General features: G+C 34.3%; 2 protein-coding genes and 1 long non-coding RNA gene across 3 annotated transcripts; all 3 read left to right on the top strand.

The window, feature by feature from the left end:
- The first annotated feature begins 2,042 nt into the window (after positions 1–2,042).
- LOC120343566 (uncharacterized) lies at positions 2,043–2,596 on the top strand. The gene is made up of 2 exons (XR_005569638.2): positions 2,043–2,201; positions 2,429–2,596. It is a non-coding gene; the product is annotated as an uncharacterized LOC120343566 (long non-coding RNA).
- Positions 2,597–3,833: 1,237 nt separating this feature from the next.
- Positions 3,834–9,990, top strand: LOC120342989 (desmin). Its single transcript, XM_039412051.2, has 13 exons — positions 3,834–3,992; positions 4,376–4,530; positions 4,747–4,975; positions 5,235–5,341; positions 5,664–5,759; positions 5,842–5,962; positions 6,226–6,420; positions 7,056–7,181; positions 7,355–7,444; positions 7,665–7,795; positions 8,371–8,444; positions 8,830–8,939; positions 9,550–9,990. The coding sequence occupies exons 2-13, from the start codon at positions 4,400–4,402 to the stop codon at positions 9,595–9,597; spliced, it is 1,458 nt and encodes a 485-aa protein (XP_039267985.2). The 5' UTR covers positions 3,834–3,992; positions 4,376–4,399; the 3' UTR covers positions 9,598–9,990.
- A 1,487-nt stretch (positions 9,991–11,477) lies between these two features.
- LOC120342846 (uncharacterized) lies at positions 11,478–18,568 on the top strand. The gene is made up of 8 exons (XM_039411833.2): positions 11,478–11,542; positions 12,053–12,161; positions 12,479–12,564; positions 13,048–13,090; positions 13,304–13,456; positions 15,417–15,482; positions 15,730–15,956; positions 16,809–18,568. The coding sequence occupies exons 2-8, from the start codon at positions 12,104–12,106 to the stop codon at positions 17,016–17,018; spliced, it is 843 nt and encodes a 280-aa protein (XP_039267767.2). The 5' UTR covers positions 11,478–11,542; positions 12,053–12,103; the 3' UTR covers positions 17,019–18,568.
- The last annotated feature ends 255 nt before the right edge of the window (positions 18,569–18,823 follow it).

Below are 18,823 nucleotides of genomic sequence, written 5' to 3'. Positions count from 1 at the left end.
AAGTTTCAGTTATTACTTAGCCTCGGAATCGAACCAAAGTTAGTTCGATCCTCGACGTCCCGGTTTTTTGTTCCAGATATATGGTAAGCCTACACAATATGATAGTATTATTTTCGCCTTATAGTATAGCTTTTGGAGTCATTTTGAGGACAAAATGAAAACTGAAATTTTTGTCTACGTATACACGAATTGGTGCTTAAGAAGTATGTGTACGAATATGGAGGAAACAAATTTTCTTCGCCACTTCACATCAAGTTGTGTAAAGGGACGGAAGCCTGTGGCCGGGGGGTATATTCACTTGACTAACACAAACAGTCCTCGAGTTCGTAATGGAACTAGAATTAGGAAAATCGGCATAATTATCGCCCCACTCTAACCTGGTACACATATACTAAGGGAGTACCCACGAAATATGGAAATATACATAAAACGAGAATATAAAGCGACGTTCTTCTGATGTGGTTCTTCAAGTTTTATTGACACAAAAATGAAAGAATTTTGTCCACGTGATAACTGTATGAGAAGCATTGTATGATTGAATCGACAAGATAAAGTTGAAAAGAAAACAGTGCTCAAATATAAAAAATAAATAGTGTTATATATCATTGGACACGTTAGTGGGCATAACGATCGTTTTGCATTTTATGCTGGCACTCTTTTTCTTCTTTTCTTATTTCTTATTGATCTTGGTTAGTATGTTGATAGGTATTTGTTTGTTTGTTTGTTTGTCTGTCTGTCTGTTAGACACTTGCGTATGTTACGCGATATCTCACGAAAGCGAGGTTGAATCCGCTCCAAATTCTGCATGTTCATTCATCATATCTCGAACCAAAAACCTATTGATTTTGGATGATTATGTCGTATAATTAGCGAGTTGTTAATTAATCAGTGATGGAACACGCGGTGTCGCTATTGAGTCAGAGTTAAGAAATCGAAACTGCAGATCGATACGTCGGCGGTCTTCTATCGTTTTCTAGTTTGTATTCTTCTTGATATCGTCATGAAAAAAATCGCTTTTCTCATTGATTACTGGACCATTTGCTTTACAATTTTCAGTGAGTAAAGAATATATTTTTCGCTAGAAGGCTATTACTTTTCTTTATTTCCAAATTTCGAATGAAATCTGATATTTCGTCCAAAATTTTGCTGTATTATTTTCTCCATGGGAGCTATGGCTGTCCGGTTTGATTCTGTAAATTCTTGCTGCGCGAAACTCGGAAATTTTTTGATGGTACCGGTAGCGTCAAAGGTAAGGACTGCTTCGCTCTGGTTAACGTGACCATATATTTGAGCATTGCTCTCTTGTTGTGATATATGATCTAATACCGCTAGGGGCCCCGCATTATTGTGGTATATGATGCCATACCGCTAGGTGACGCTATCGACCCGTACTGTATTAGATATTGTATATCCGAGGCTGTAATCATTCAGGTGGACGTGTTTGGTGCGACTTACTGCTTAGTCTGCTAATGCTACCTATGGTATCTTAATTTGAAGTGCTTGGCTCTGACGATAACGTAGTGTTGTAATGAAAACTTGGTACTTGTTTATAAAGAACTGAAGGCAGACTACGCTACAGATAAAATATATTTTTGAAACAGCACAGCTACGAAACTGCTTATGAATTCAACGATTACTGAAATGCAGCTTACAAAAAAATTGAGATCATTCAAGCGCGAAGTGACAATAAATCTGACGGATTCATGGCGTCTCCGCCAATATTTGTTCACGATTTTTCAGGAATAGTCCAGAAATATGTAATATATAAGATATACTGGAAATATTTCTATTATCATTATTCTAGTAAATCTAGTTGTTACTTTTACAAATTCTTCGAAAACGTTGAAAAGCACTATAGAATGTATATTAAATGCGTTGCAAAAAATGTTAATTTTCGAAATTTTTGTGGAGTTTCAGATTACTTCGATATTGACAGTGAAAAAAAACACACTAAAAACTGCGCTTCTTCAAATTTAAAATGATGTCCCATCAAGAAATTAGTATAAACGCTGACACTTTATGGGGAATAAAATGGAGATATGAGCATACATAGTATGATATTTTTCTTTTTAAGTCAAGTTGCCACTTTATAAATACAATAAGTATGAATGCAAAACTCGTGTCAAAGCTCATTTTGTTGGCTATAATTCTTGCCTATTTTGCTTTGATTGTGGAGGGCTACCCTGTTGAAGGCGAAGAAGGTTGGTAGAAACTATTTTAAACACTTTTTATTTTGAAAAACTTTTTTTAGATATTTGCACCTCTGCACCACCGTTGCCATGCTTCACCGAAGTATTATAAATTAGTGTTTCGGTAACCTTTTATTAGCATCGAGGGATTAGGTATAATACTAAATTTATAGTCTAGGTTCGCGTTGATTTTGTAGTCCTACGAGTTCTTAATGAAATCTAATCCGTTTTACGTTTAGAGAATGGAGATCAAGGCAAAGCAAAACCAAGAAAGCAATTGCTACTCCAAAACGAAGAAAGCCAGTTTTTGCAGTAGTCGCTGCTCTTCACAAACTTTTTGCCGGTTCATATACTGGTGTCAAATGATTGTTTTTGTGGTTAATAATTAATAAAGAAATGAAATAGCATGTCGTGTTTTTAGAATTTGTGAAAGATAAGGCCGAAAAAATTAAAAAAAATCGTCGCTCAATGAAAAGGGTTTGAAAAGTAATAATTGGGAGTAGAAATTCCGAAATGAATGGTATTATTATATATTGTGTATGAATATGTCATTTATTGTATTTGAAGATCTTGGTTCATGACACCTAAACACTAGATAAATAATCAAAAAAAAAATATTTATATGACAAGGTATCGTCTTCGTTTTCGCACAAGATTTAATTGCCAAATAACATACTGGAAGTTGAAATTAAACATTTTAGGGCGAATTGGGTGTTAATCATGCATTAAAATATTACATTTCTTTCAGCTCTCGAAACATTGTACATGTGGTTTGTTTCCATAAAAGTCACTCACTAAAAGTTCGAGCTATTCCAAGTTGCTTAGCCGCGTTTATCATCATATATACAGCAGCAAGTGATAATGATAAATGACAAATGATAAGATACAAAAGAGGAAATTCATAGGTTAATGCATGAAATTGTCCAAATATCTTAATATTAATTTTCCAAATGATTTTTATCTGTTACTATCAAGTTGGGGAAGTTATTGGGGAACTTTTCCCCCTATATAATCCAACTTTCGATTGGATATTTTGTCTGAAGCCAGCTGCGGTGCCTGCCTCGAAGATGGGGGAAACAAAGTTATTTTAGTTCAAGGCGTCAGAATGGTGTTCAATTTTGTCATGGGCCATTTGTGGGTCAAGGCAGTGTCTTTTAAAAATGGGATAACTTGGGATTATGGGAAATACGGGCCACGCATTTCCAATCACACCGCGAGACACCATTGAAGCAATGTAACGCTTATAAAACAGATTATTTTGGAGCGAAATAAAGTGTGTGTCAAGCATTCACATATTAACGTTGAGAGTTGTTTGTTGGGTTTTAGAAGAACCGGGAAACCGCAGGGTTCCATAAACTCCGAAAATAACTATCACAAGCCAGAAAATAATTTTAACCCCATCATGAATAAACACGGTAGATACAATTTTAGCTCTATTACAGATGGTCCTTCCGATTTTACATCACAAGACACCTACCTAGAAACATCTTTTGATTCTTAGTACTTTACGACAAGCCATTAATTTGGGAGATTATTCATCGCAGTTGATCCCTTATGAAGACGACGTGATCAATTTGGCACTTACCGAATGTGTCTACCCTACGGAGTGAACGGCGAACAACACATGCGCTATCTGTTAGTTCCATTAATAGGCTGCTAAATATCGTGCGTTTGAACTCGTTTGACGATGTGCATGCGCATCGGCAGTCGCTTTATAAATCGATGCAAGGCTGACCTTGTCACCATTCCGTCTGAATCAGATCGAAAGAAGATCCACTTCTGAAAACCCAGTTTGCATCAAAGGTATATTATTTATATATTTGTATCTCATTGATCGGAGTATATATTCAATTTTCAGTAAACGAAGTGAGCTTACTGTTTGGTAAACATTGTAGAAACATCTTTAGATGAATTATACTTTCATTGTAAATGGAGTTACGAGTTAATGATGATTCGTAAGCTGATCACTAAGGAAACATACAACAGTGGCTACTTGTCTCTGAACTGTATTTACAATGAAATATCAATAGCTAAACTACTTTTTAAAAACAGAAGGCTCCTGGTAACTTGGCTTACAGTTTTCATGAAGTTAAGCAATGAATCGCATAGTCAGTGGGAAAATACACTATTCGTTTCAAACATGCTCCTTCTTTAGTGATAGTTCTTAACATAAAATGGATTTTCAGAATTGTTTAGAAGAAAACTACAAAATGTCTCACAGCAGCAAAAGATTTGTTGAAGAACGAACTTCAAGCTACAGACGCAATTTTGGAGGAAATCGATCCTTGTTTGACTATGGAACTCCTCGTACAACAGGTGGTTCTTCCCGAAGCTTCAGCAGGTAAAGATGCGAGTTTCATCACTTCAAAATTTTTTTTGTTGAGATGTTAATTTTTGTCCGCGTGCTATATCAGTTCACACCTATTGTAATATAGGAGGATGAACTGATTTAAGTTCAAGTGCTAAACTGCCACCAACCAATTGTTCAAATTTAGTCGCAATCTTGAAAAAAATAAAAATAAAAAAACAGTGAGAAAACATTTTGGTTTGTTTACAGATATCAAAGTTCAGGTGCTGGTGGAGCCATTGCCGGCGGAACTGGGGGCCATCACATTGTTCAGGAACATGTTTCAGTTGTAAGAGGAGCCCCTGTTCACAGCGGAATCTCAATGAGGGATATATCTGCATTGGAAGACAGTATGGGAACTGAATTTCAAGGACAAAGAATCAACGAAAAAGCTGAACTTCAACAGCTTAACAGTAGATTTGCTGAATATATAACAAAGGTAAATACACATGGACGCATATAGATTAAAAAGCATGTATTCTAAGAAATACACAATTCTATGGCTCTGTGTTCAGAATCACGTTTTTACAAAATGCCATTTTGAGAATAAATCAAGAAAACTTTTCAGTTAGATATTTTCACAGTAGCATGGTTTATTCCTATACATAATCTAAATGAAAGAAAGGTGAAACAAAAAAGAAGATAACAATAAATCCTTCTTAGAAAAATATACAACTTGAAAATAAATTGATTTTTAGGTAAGAAATTTGGAACAAGCGAACAGAGTCCTTGAGGAACAAGTTGCTCAACTATCTTCCACTAAACCTTCACGACTGGCGGAAACTTACGAAGATGAGCTCAACAGGTTTGTAACTGATTCCTCGTTATTTTAACTTCTACATACAAACAAAATTGCACTATTTTTAATCTGTGATATAAAAATAAAACGTCAGAATCATTTTGTACAAAAGTAATTCCCTGCAATATATAATTAAATAAATATGCTTCAAATTCACAACCTATCTTAATGTTATCAATTTTACGTGCTTCAAAATTTATTCTGGTTTTCATTTTTTCAGTTATCTTTTGCGGGGTTATTTAAAATTTGCTTCACCGAAATTTGTGATAATTTCTTTCTTGGATTGGTTTTGCATTATTTGCAATAATTTTATGTAATTTATGTCCAGACTCAGACGTGAAATCGACAGGCTAACCAGCGAACGATCATCCCTCGCTCTTCAATTGGAAAACGCACTTATCGAAATTGCTAAGTGGAAAGATATGTGAGTGTTTTAGCTTTAAGATTTGGTAGTGCGCTAAAATGCCAAGGTCCACATGAAATAAATGAAACTTTATCTATGACAGGTACGATGAAGAACAGATCACCAGAAAAGAAGTTGAAGACGATCTTGCAGGAATGCGCAAGGATTGCGACGATGCAACTTTGGTCCGACTTGATCTTGAAAGAAGACTCGAAACCTTGCAGGTAAGACTAAGTATTTCAAATACATTCTTATTCAAGGGCGTTTTTTAGATAGTTCAACATGTAAATGTCATTTACTATTGAAGCTTTATATATTTATAGAAATTTAAATTGAGCACTCACTATCAAATGCCTGTATATTTAAACACTGCGTCACAAATATAGTCCAATATAGGTAATACAATCACATATGAACATAGATAATACAAGTATATAATGCAATAGGAATATTGATATTGAGTTTCATTTGTAAAATTTCTTTGCAGGAAGAAATTGAGTTTTTGAAGAAAGCACATCAACAAGAGGTTGACGAATTGGAAGATAGAATCAGATCAACTGAAATCAAGATTGATGCAACACCTGCTCCGGATCTGGAAGAAGCTCTGCGCGATGTTCGTGCTCAATATGAAAACATTGCTCGCAAGAACAGAGAGGACGCAGAGAAGTGGTATGAAGATAAGGTAAGAAACCAAAACTAGCCTTATAAGTGGTAACTAGAGAATTTTTAAACATAGAACATGAATGGAAATTGCTCTGTAATTTACTGTCTTTCTTTGACGTCACATTTTATTGAGTGGAGATACTTACATTGCTATGAGGGCAAGAACTGCTGGTTTCCGGCAGTTGGCGACACGTTTTGAATTAGTTTTCCCCTTTAAATCACGGGGCATCGTTTTGTAAAGCATTAAAATTATAGCGCGTACTTAATCAGAGGTAAAATAAATAATATTTTCCGTCGATTCACTAAAATTTTAAATCGATTGGCACAAACTTACCGGAACAAAATCACTATGAAGAAAATATGGAGATGACGACAGTAGTTGTTTTCCAGCTGCGTGCAATTGAAGTCATTTGCGAAATTCCCATGCGTCACGCGAGACACAGTCGCGACGGGAATATACGATAGCTCAGAACTATTTCAGATTATGATAGTCGTCTCATGGGAATGATGAAGTGGTTACTTTTAAACCTATGAATTGGTAGTGCATGCCTCATTACATATTATATTAAAATAATGTATCACAAGAAGTTTGTACCAATTCAAATATAACAAGGCACAAAACCATATTTTGAAGTTTCCAAAATGTATCAACAGGTCGGAAACCTCAAACAACAAGCAGCAAGCAACGACGAGGCTTTGAGAGCTGTCAAGAATGAAGTGAGCGAATACAGAAAAACGGTTCAGACTCTCAACCTTGAGATTGACTCGATGAGAGGAACGGTAAGTTTTAATGTGATCCTCGGAATCATGTACTCAATACTTAAAAAATCCCTCAAACCTCAAGATTTTGGTTATTTCAAAGATATTTCAGAAAAACATTTTGTAGTTTCAATAGTATCAACTAAATGTAATTTCAATTTTTCACTGATTTTTCTACATTTTTGTTTTTTCAGAACGACTCACTGCAAAGAAATCTGGGTGATTTGGAAGACAGATACAACAGAGATATGGACGCAAGTCAAGAAACTATCAATAAATTGCAGGTAACCTTGAGTACATGGTATTAAAATGCTCTCATAATTTGGATTTAAAGTACAGTTTTCATTTATTTTTGTCTTTTCGCTAACTCAGTCAAAATTTAATCTCAGATCCAAGCTACGGTAAAACGATACTTATGTTTCAAAACATAATTTTTCAATAACAACATGCTTGCATTGAACTCAGCATATTTGTAAACATTACTGTTTATTATATCTCATACAGTCTGAATGCGAAGAGTTGAAGACACAGATGGCACAACATCTTCGTCAATATCAAGAACTTATGGACGTCAAAATGGCACTTGACCTCGAAATCGCCACCTACAGAAAACTTTTGGAAGGAGAAGAAACTAGGTTTAAAAATATTACTTTTCGTTTTTGTAGTATTCCACTAAAACTCATGCATTCCATTATAATTTACATGTCTATGTTCGCTTACTTCATAATATCATGTTGTCAACCTTCATAAATTAACAGAAAATGATAAAGAAAGAAAACCAAAATTGCCCTATTTGAAAACGGAAAAATATTCCAATCAATTGTATACCTTTTGATAACATTGAAACGCAGTTTTATATTTTGGTGCAATAAACATTTGCTAAATCATGCCAAGAAATGTTTTGATTGTAGTATTGGTGTAATAGTAGGAAATTAGTATTGGTAAAATAAAATTATTTATATGACCAAACAGTGAACATGACTTTTCCGTTTGATTATTGTATCGTAGAGCTCTGTTATTGACGATAGACCTGAAAAAGAATTTTCAGAAATATGGCGTTAGAAATAATAAAATATTAAAAATTGCGAATACTTGTATTCTTACCAAGGTTTCCCCATGAAAATCATAACTATTATCACGAAAGTCTCACGACAATGTCATTTTAACTTCACAAATGAATTTTTAACTAGTATAATTATGTCTTACACAGGATCAGCGACAAAGTTCAACTCATGAGAACTTCAGTACCAGTTTATTCATCAGTCCAGAGATCATATGGAAGCAGTAAGTACAACTAAAGCGGCAGCATAGTAATAACAGTTATAAACGAAATATTTGATGATTTCCATGCATTACTTTCATACACAGGATGTTCTGTTCTTTTCAAATAATCATACAATAAACAATTTTATCAAATTTTCTTACAAATAATGAACATTACACACGATTGTATCTAGTACATAGATGGAAATATCGCCTTGCAGCATTATCTGTTTACAATGAACATATCCTTGTACTTGAGAATGATTAACATTTGAAAATGATGCATACCCTAAAATAGGCCTATGTACTTGCAACTATGCATGTTTTAATTCTATGTCCCTGGAGTCCGTTCCACATAAAAATGACTAACGACGTATATTGGTCACTACTCACTCTCTCCTTATAGGATATTCAGACGTTAAGCAAGAAACCGCAGATTCTCGCCAAACCGATGATGTTGAGACAGTCACAACCAAAAAGGTTGTTGTGAAAACCATCGAGACGAAAGATGGAAAGGTATGTAGACGTTCTAATTAGGTTACTTACTTGAAAACCGGAGGAATGTTATGCCAGCAATAAAGATTTTAAAACAGCTGTTCCGGTAACCGACTGATGTATATCACGACTATTTGAATAGGACAAATCAGTATCAAATTGAATTACATTGGTTGAAGAAATTTTTCCAATGCCCTTCGATTGGCAAAACGTTTTCATTTCTTTCGGTATATAATCAGCTTATAGTTAAACACCCATGAAATTTTTTATTAATTTTACGTTCTTATTGCGGTATGGATATTTAAACTTATTACAATTGGGTATATTCTTGCTTGAAACTATATTTAATAGCTTTCTTTATCTTTTATAACTTACAACTTGACACAATTGCGTTTCAATTTGTTTCAATTTGTCCACCTGAAAGGATCCATTATGAAATTGACATCAATGAATGGGTCTTTTACAAAACTACATACTATAATACTGAGTTGCGTGTGGCTTCATATTCACTAAGGTTAAAAATTGTAAACGTTTTATTTCTGAATACCACCTATACGGATAAACATAATTAATTAAACTTAACTCGAAATTGAAAATTGATTTTACTTGACAACTGTCCAACACTTTTCAGGTTGTCAGCCAAACTGAAGATGTACGTGAACAATCAAGCGATTCATAAAGTACCGATGATACAAGAATATATCTTCTACCCTGTTGAATACCCATAAACTATATTACTTCGATAACCAACGTTTATTCAGCCACCGGACAAACTTTATTCGCGAATAACTTGGATTAAACAAATGAACTATGCTTTCAGAATTGTTTTTTATGGTTTGTGAATGAAACTGAAGAGTGTGAAGAGGAAACGTTGTTAACATCGAGATAGAAAGAGTAAACTAGATTGTTTTTGTCTGTTTTTATTCACGTAACGAGTTTTAACCGATGGTAGAATGTATAGTTTGTTAGTTTTTTTCACAAAATAAAAGACAGTATGTTTTATAACACTATATCAATATCTTAGACTTTCTTGATTATCTCATTTTCAAAATAAATCATTGTTTATAAAATTGTTGAATGAATTGTTATTTATAGTAAGTAGCAAAGTGGCTCAAGATTTTATTGGCTTGTAGGGCAATATAGAAGAATTAATGTTGTTACATTTGATGACTGGATAATTGAAATGTGCAATCCAGGTTGCTGATCGATATACCGGTACAGTATAACCAATATACGACTTTTTTCGTGCCCATCTTGTCTTTTTAAATCCGATAGCTAATTTCTTGAAGAAGAAGTCTAATCACAGGCCACCACTCAATAATTATTCAATATATTTACTATTCTCATCAATGCGTATAAATTTACGGGAGGCATGTCAAACGTGGCAACAGATTTTACGATTTTTGATCCTGCAAGCGTGACTGTGTAGCTTTCTGCTGAAGATTTCAGATAATATAGTTTGATTCGGTAAATGTCAGAAGTTTTGTATTATGTTGATGGTAAATGCAATACCACAAGATTGGACAATCATATCATATAACAAACATGGTATCGAAAAGAAAACTGTATACAGTTTGGTATAATATCATTGATGACTAAGCCTTCAATATTCCCTTCCTTATATGACTAAAAATTTTATATTAAGCGTAAAAGTTCATTTAGGTGAAAAGCATTTACATACACAATCATTGCTGTTGTGCACACACTCAGGAATTACCCCGACTGAACTACGATTGTTCAATATTGGAAACGAATTTTCGAATCACTGGTAGAATGTATAGTTTGTTAGTTTCGTTACGACATAAATTACAATATGTTTTATAACAGTATAGCAATAATTTAGACTTGCTTGATTATCTCATTTTGAAAATAAATCATTGTTCATGAAATTTTCGATGAATGAAGTAATATGTTATAGCAAATAGCAAAGTGACTCGTTCAAGATTTTATATGATGTTGGGTAATATATAAAAATTGATAATGGTACATTTGATGACTTGTTAATCTAAATGTATCATTCGATGCTGATCAATACATCGGTACAGTACAACTAAATTACGATTTTTTTCACACCCACCTTGTCTTTTTAAATCCAATTGAAAAAAAGCTAAAAATTTCCTAAAGTAGATAATTTTATGATTCCATATTTCAGCACTCGTAATCAATATACTTACTATTTTTATCAGTGCATATAAATTTACGGGGGGCATGTCAAACGTGGCAACAGATTCTACGATTTTTGATCCTACAAACGTGACTGTGTTGCTTTCAGCTGTATATTTCAGATAAAATAATTTAATTCGTTAAAAGATCGGGAAAGTTTGTGTGACGTTGATGGTAAATGCAATCCCACAACATTGAGCAATCAGATCATATAACACATATTGTTTCGAGGAGAAAATTTTATACAGTTCGATATAATATCATTAACGTCATTAACGACTGAGCATATGCATTCTCTTCCTCATATGACTAAAAATTCCATATTTAGCGCAAACGATCATCAACATGAAACAGTTATTATCATGATGCTAGATAAGTGTGATGAAAACACTAGCCATCTACCTATTACTTCGTGAACTAGCAGCGAGAATGTTGCAATTGTTGTTGTGTTCAACTATTAGGTAGTTCGAATCTGTTGCTTTGACGCCTTTTCTTATTCCTATTTTTCTGTAGGGGGGGGGGGGGTACATGGTGAAGAAAAAAAAATTTCCCTCATTTCCATAAGTACCAGTGAGGCATAATAATTTTTTTTAGTTATGAAACACAATTGGAATGACCCTAACTATGTATATATATATAGATATTTAATCTGTTATTGAGAACCCTTATTTAATGTCTAATCCAAGAGTTTATTTTGTATGTTAAATTGTTCAATATTGAGAACTTTCCAAATCCATTTTTTTGGTAGTAAGCTAATTTTTTCGCTGTCCAACTTCCAATAGTTAGAGTTGATAACATTTTCTAGACTAGGGGCTCCTACTACTATTGTATATTCCATATTTATTTACGCTTTGCTGGTGTCCATTGCTTCATCCTAATACTATATAAAGAAAATCTACCCATAATGAACTTTGAGTCCATGAGTTCTATTGATCATTGTTTTACATTCGAAAAAATTAATTTTTGTTTAGGTTATACAGTTATTGTTTTCTCTACAAACTTATCGAGAAAATTGTTACAACATGAACATTGGCTGCAGTGCAGTGCTGATTGTTGTCTTAGGATGCGTACTTGTAACAGGTGTGTATGCATGTTTGTAGATTGAACTAGATTCTAGATCTCCAATCTAACTGCGATAGGCTATAAGTACGCCAATAAAAATCGTATAGTACAGTAGTACACCATCTTGGCCGTTTTGAAAGGTTGAATTTGGTGTTGCCAGTCTTCTTTATCCTCAGATAAGTCGAGGAGCATTTTCGAATAATCAATTGTTAAAACTGGAAGTGTCCAAGTAGGCTATTACTTTTATTTCCTATACCATGTCGTGACTTCACAATTGGGATGATATAATTAAGGACTGCTATGTGTTTTTTATAATTCTGGTATTTGTATTTCAGCTCAAGATTGTTACAGTCCCATGTTGTGCAACAATGTACCTTCCTGGGGAAAATTACCTGGAAACATACAAACTGATGGTAACGTGGTGAGTTATATTTTGTTACATCACAAGTTGTTTGCATAACAGTCAAATTGAGAAAAATCTTTCATATAATGTGTTGTATATGTCGGGGAAGTTGAATTCATGCCAAATAATTTTGAGTATGTTTAAACCCAATGTCGATACTGTTTTTGTTCTGTGTGTAATTATTGCACCCAGCGGCGTTTATCTTGCCACATTTACCCATTGTTGTTAAGACAATGTATGGGAGAAAACGCACAAATTTCTACTCAAATATAAAAGCTGAATTTGGATATTATGTGAGTAAGATAGACATTAAATAAAAAAAACATAGCTGTGGTTCACAAGATTTCTGTAAATGCTTATGCTTCTGAGACACAATTTGATTTCTCAGAGAACTATACATCATACCCTCGGGGTCAAACCTATCCGGAACTGGTATATATAATTTTTTGTATATATAATTACTGCTCAAATAATTCATTTATTTAACTAATTTTTTAACAGGTCGGTAGCGAAGTTTGTGAACGCCAGATAAATAAGTTAAACGGTGAGTTCGTACCAACAAAATATTTTTTCGGTTATTTTTTGTGTCTCGGGAATTCGCCATTATAATTGTCTAAATTAAACAAAAGTGCCTCAGAAAATGTGTCTCAGACTTGAAAATACGCACTCGAAGCCAGTCAAAGTTGTTACTCTTTCGTTTTATCCCATCTCGACTCATAGTTTACATGTAATGACCGCAACTTATTTGTGTTCACAGACAACATTGCTAATTTAACCGAACGCGCCGCTGCCTTGGAAAAATATTTTGATGACTTGGAAAAACAACATCAGTATAATATAACGAAAGATGCCACAACTCGTAACTCGAATATTACACTTTCTCCACAACCCGGAAAAAATACATTTGCAGGTGAGATTCTTATATTCTGTAGTCCAGTGGTTCCCAAATTATTTTTCGCGACCCCAATCCTCATATAATCAAAGCCTACAGATACTCGCGACCCCACAACTAGAAACGTTCAGGAACTTCAAAAATTAATATATAAGTTTTATCACAATGTACCTGTATATCAACTTCGGAGACGTTGACGGTGAACAATGGCCCAAAAATATATGAACAAGTCCGGCAATGCGTCAAAAAAACCCAGAGAAACCTCAAAAGATTTGACAACACATGGAATCGTATGAAAACCTCGGTGTAATAATCTCTTAGATCAGAATTATAACGGTTCTTTGACGAAACATAGATGTACTTGATAAAATGCCGTAGATTATAAGGACGCGTACAATATTTGGAAATAGGAAGATTGTTTCTAAATATACTTTAATTCAAAATCTTATTTAGTATATTCCAACAGCGTCTTTAGTATTTTTAGTTCTATGATAACATATTACAGATTGCTCAATTAATAATTCGAAAGTAAAACAGAGCATGAATGTAAAATAGAAAAAAGCATGTATGGAATCACATCTGTTAAGTGCCTTTATTATGCCAGGACTTGTGGTTTTGTGTTTGACTGCTCGGAACGCTTCGTAATTTTGTATGAAACGTCTGAATACGTAATATTGCAATACGAAAATGTGTGGGCAAAACACGTAGCCTACTCGTAGATTTTAGACAGACGCGCGAATTAACAGAGCGCTCTCGCAACGGATCGAAACCTCAATGATCGAAACCTAAAGGTCTCAGACCCCGTCTGTCAAACACCTGATTAAGGTCCAATCGCCGGATAAAGCAATTCGCTTTGTATTTTCGGTAACCACGCGGCGACACTGGTACAAAATCACAAACCAACATAATTTCTCGCAGCCTGGCAAAAATCCGATTCACGTACCATCGGGTCAACTATTAATTGGGATGTAACATGATCAAAAAAGCTGAAAAAAGGAAATATTATTGGCGCTCGTACCATTGTCACTCAATTATATTTACCAAATACCGGTACCTGCCGACCAGCGGGAAAGGTACCGCATAAAACTTTTACCGAACAATTTTGGCGTCGTTGGGACAACAAATGGTCGAGTTAATGCTGAAAAAACGAAGTTAGGTACTTTTACGGTATCTGCCGAGTGCCGACCAGTACAAATTTGATTTTCCAACTTTCAAATCTTAATCACTTGTGTGCGCATGTTTTGAAGATATTAGGCGACCCCGGAAAATCTTTACGCGACCCCATCGGGGGTCGCGATCCACAGTTTTTTGAACCACTGCTGTAGTCATATTGTATTTCAAATAATTTAAATGTTCCAATACAGATTAAAAAAAGTTGAAAATGAAAACTTCTCTTGGCAAAAACGACATGTATACCTAAATTTCTGGTCCAATAGTAGGCACTATATTCGATCTGATCAATGCAAGCTATAAGGAAGAAGCTCGGGCCAACATTAAAATAACAAGATCACGGCGGGCGGGTATTTTAAAAACGTTATTTATATGACGAGTTGCGTACAATTTTCCTCCGTGATTTTGCATGTATAGTAAACGGTTATACGAACTTTAACATTGCCAACTTTTATCTGAAATTATTTCGTCTGAATCAGACTCTATGGAAAGTATGTCAGTTGATATAATTCTCAACTTGAAAATTTCCTTCAGCCAGATTAAAAATATTAAAAGATTAATTACGAACGATAAACATTGAAATTTTGTCTATTTATTACTATTATCAATTGATTGTCTGAAAGACAATGTAAAATGTATACAAATAAAATTCCGGATATTACTTAAAAAATGATACACTTACTTGAGTTATTGCGGAATTCTAAGTTGAAAATGAGTTCAAATGAACTGCAGCAAAGTTGAAAACTCTTGATTTGTGTTATTGTTTACGGAGATACCAATGTGTTAACGGAGGCAACTATATTTGTAGAAACTGACAACACGACTGCCGCACTCCGTGACATAGATGAAACAACTACGGATGCATCAACAACAGGTATATTTTATCGAATTTATTCCATATTAACCAGTTGACCCTCAATGGTATTGTTCAATATATAGAAACTTCTTTTAACCATATATTTCATATTTCACAAGTGTCAAACCACATACCTAAGAACTTATGCGACCTTTTGTCTGCAAAGTAAAACAGTCATTGCTAAGTATGTATACGTGAGAACAAAAACAAGTTCATTTTTATTTTTTGTTTTACCATATTTGTTTCCGTGTTTTTTCCATAAAAGGGGAAGCTAATCTGTTATTTTACAACGGAAAAGAGTTCATCGTTTTAGTGGACAAAATAAGATACATGATGGATGCTGAACAAGAATGTAACGATCGTGGCGGAGAGTTGGCAAATATTTATGATCAGATCAATATGGACCGAATAATGAAATATATTAGAGAAGATATAATGGCGGACAATGACACAATCAAAGATTTCATGCTTGGGATGACATATTTAAATACGGTGACATCATATTGCACCAACGTACATTTGCACCCACGTGCACTTGCATCCATAGAAATTTGCACCCATGTGCACTTGCATCCATGGACATTTGCACTCATGTGCACTTGCACACATATACAATGCAATCTTGTACATTGTCTGTACCCGTGATGCAAATATTTGCGGGAGTAAATGTACGTGGGTGAAAATATCCGCGGGTGCAAATGAACGCGGGTGCAAACGTGCATGGGTGCAAATATACGTAGGTGTAAATGTACGCGGGTGCAAATGTATGTGCGCGCGTGCAAATCTACGTAAAGTCTTTCCCAAAAAATAAGACTGGGTCCTATTTTAATTTTCTTCTGAAAAATATCATTAGCTTATTTTCGGGGGATGTCTTATATTTACATTTATGAAAAACAAAATTATAAAGTAGAGAATTACAAGATTTTCAAATATACAAAATATGAAGACTCACATCCATTTACTTCAAAATATCTTCAAAACAAATTATAAATTATTTAAAACGCGTAGGAGAGATTTCCTGCTATCGACTAGGTCAAAAAAATTATATTGCGTTATTGACTAGATCTTATTTCGAGGGGAAACACAATAGGTGCAAATGTCCGCAGATGAAAATGTGCATGGTTGCAATTGTATGTGGGTGCAAATATACGTAGGTAAAATCTGCTGGTGCGAATGTATGTGTGCAATTGTCCGTGTGTGCAAAAGTATACAAATGTAAATACGTGGGTTCCATTTACGGTTACAATGGAAGATAATGAAACCTGTAAATACATATTATATATTTATTTACGCATTTTGAAATGAAATTGATGAAAAATTAAACATATGACAATGTCATTTCAGATGGGTCAACTTTATCTTCAAAATGGCTCAGCTATATCTGAAAGCAACTTCGCTTGGGTAATAGGAACTCCATACACAGAAATACAGTGTCAAGGCTGTACATCAATGATACTTCGTGTTCAAAAAAATGAAACCGATGTTAACAATCAACATTTTTATAACAGTCGAGACCAACAAATTTATGCTCTTTGTGAAAAAGATATTGAATAAGGAAGAGTTCTTACTAATTTGTGATAATAATTTGTGACTTTTAACTGGCTGAAATAACAGTTGGTATTGTTTTTTACACGTTAATTAACTCAGTGTATTATGACAGCAGTGTATTTTTTATTGATGCCATACGTGGCTTGTAAAAATTACCGTATATAAAAGACTGTATCGATCTTACCAGCATACTGGTCTTTAACAAGATTCTGAGGTGGGCCACAGTACCATAAAAAATTATAGGTTTTTATTATGTCACAATAGTTTATTTTGATTGTAGCAACAATCAATGACGATGTTATTTTCCGCTACTGAGAGGTAATTCCCATTCTAATTATAAACGTTTAAGTGACCAGAAGTTGCAGAAAGATCTTGATTTTTCTTGTAGTTTTCCACATGCAATAAAAAGTTAATGGGTCACAAGAATAATTGGCAACAAAAATCGGCCACGGAAGAAAAAGGGTTGAGAACAACTGTACTAGCATATTATCTTATTACTGTGAAGTATTGATAAGACTCATAATTATAGATAATAAACTTTGTGTTACCACTTCACAGAAGCCATTGATAAATTAAATAAATAAAGTATTATAAATTCAGACTTTGATCAAAATACCCTACATAACTCGACGATAAGATCAACCAGGTTAAGCTAATTTAAGTTATATAATGGGCTTTGTCAATTTCTATCCAAGCTGAAAGTCATTTCCAACATTACTCGTAATGTTGTGAGCAGATGGGGTGGAACGCGACAAATTCTTGAAGCTTACTTTATTTAACTGTACCTTACAGTGAGGTGCAAATTAAATATTGCCTTGAATTGAATTCTAGACTTCTTATAATTTACATCCAGTGCCAGATTTCTTTCTTTTTTCTGCTTTATTAGGCGCTCCGAAAGTATGTGTACCAAGCTGGCGCACAACCTGAACCATAACCTGGTTCACATACTATGTTCAGGTTGTGCGCCATTTTGGTACACATACTTCCGGAGCATCTTTTATTATTATTATTATTATTAGTCCTCTGCGTTAAATTACTGAATTTCTTGCTATGTGGTCAATTATAAATTAAGTGATTGCGCCGCCATTTTGTCGTGTGAGAGAATTTCATCTTGTTTTTGACACACAATTACCAAGTTTCAAATGCAAAGTTAATGAATGTCTTTTTATATTCACTTTATCGCATTTCATCAATTTTTACGATTCGTAGTTGTGGGGCACATTTTTCATAATGATATATAATTTATGTTGTTAGGTCACATTTTTGCGGACCGGTAGTAACCTTTCCGCGGACCGGTGATGGGCCGCGGCCCGGTGGTTGCCGACCACTGCTCTAATTCATTTTCCATGATATATTTTATCTCGCTCAGTGTTGCTTGTCTTTGTCGTTCTTTGTTAGTTAGCAATTTGATTTCATCACACATACTGTATTAAGGTTTTGAGTGTAATTCGTTATCTTTTCTTTGGATCAATTCGATTGTGGATCTTTACAATATAACAATTGACATTCAACACATTGTGTGCTTATAGACCTCTGAAGGAGTCAAGATCGGAGTTACACTCTGTTGACGTGTGTTTAATAACACGGGAGTGTGGACACGCAGATGGGGCCACAGTCCCCTATATTACTATTTTGACCATATACATGTGACGTGACAGCAAACTGTTTCAAGCTATGGATGAAAGCCGTTCTATAGAAAAAGAGATATATGATGCCTGCTGTATAAAATACCAAGTAACTTGTAAACTTCAGCAACGTACTGAAATAATATTTTATAATCTGATTTATTCAATATTTCTAACCCGTAAACA

The sequence above is a fragment of the Styela clava genome, chromosome 3, assembly GCF_964204865.1.
Source record: "Styela clava chromosome 3, kaStyClav1.hap1.2, whole genome shotgun sequence".
Classification (NCBI taxonomy): Eukaryota; Metazoa; Chordata; class Ascidiacea; order Stolidobranchia; family Styelidae; genus Styela; species Styela clava.
Note: the sequence above shows the minus strand (reverse complement) of the source record. Positions and strands in the feature narration are given on the sequence as shown.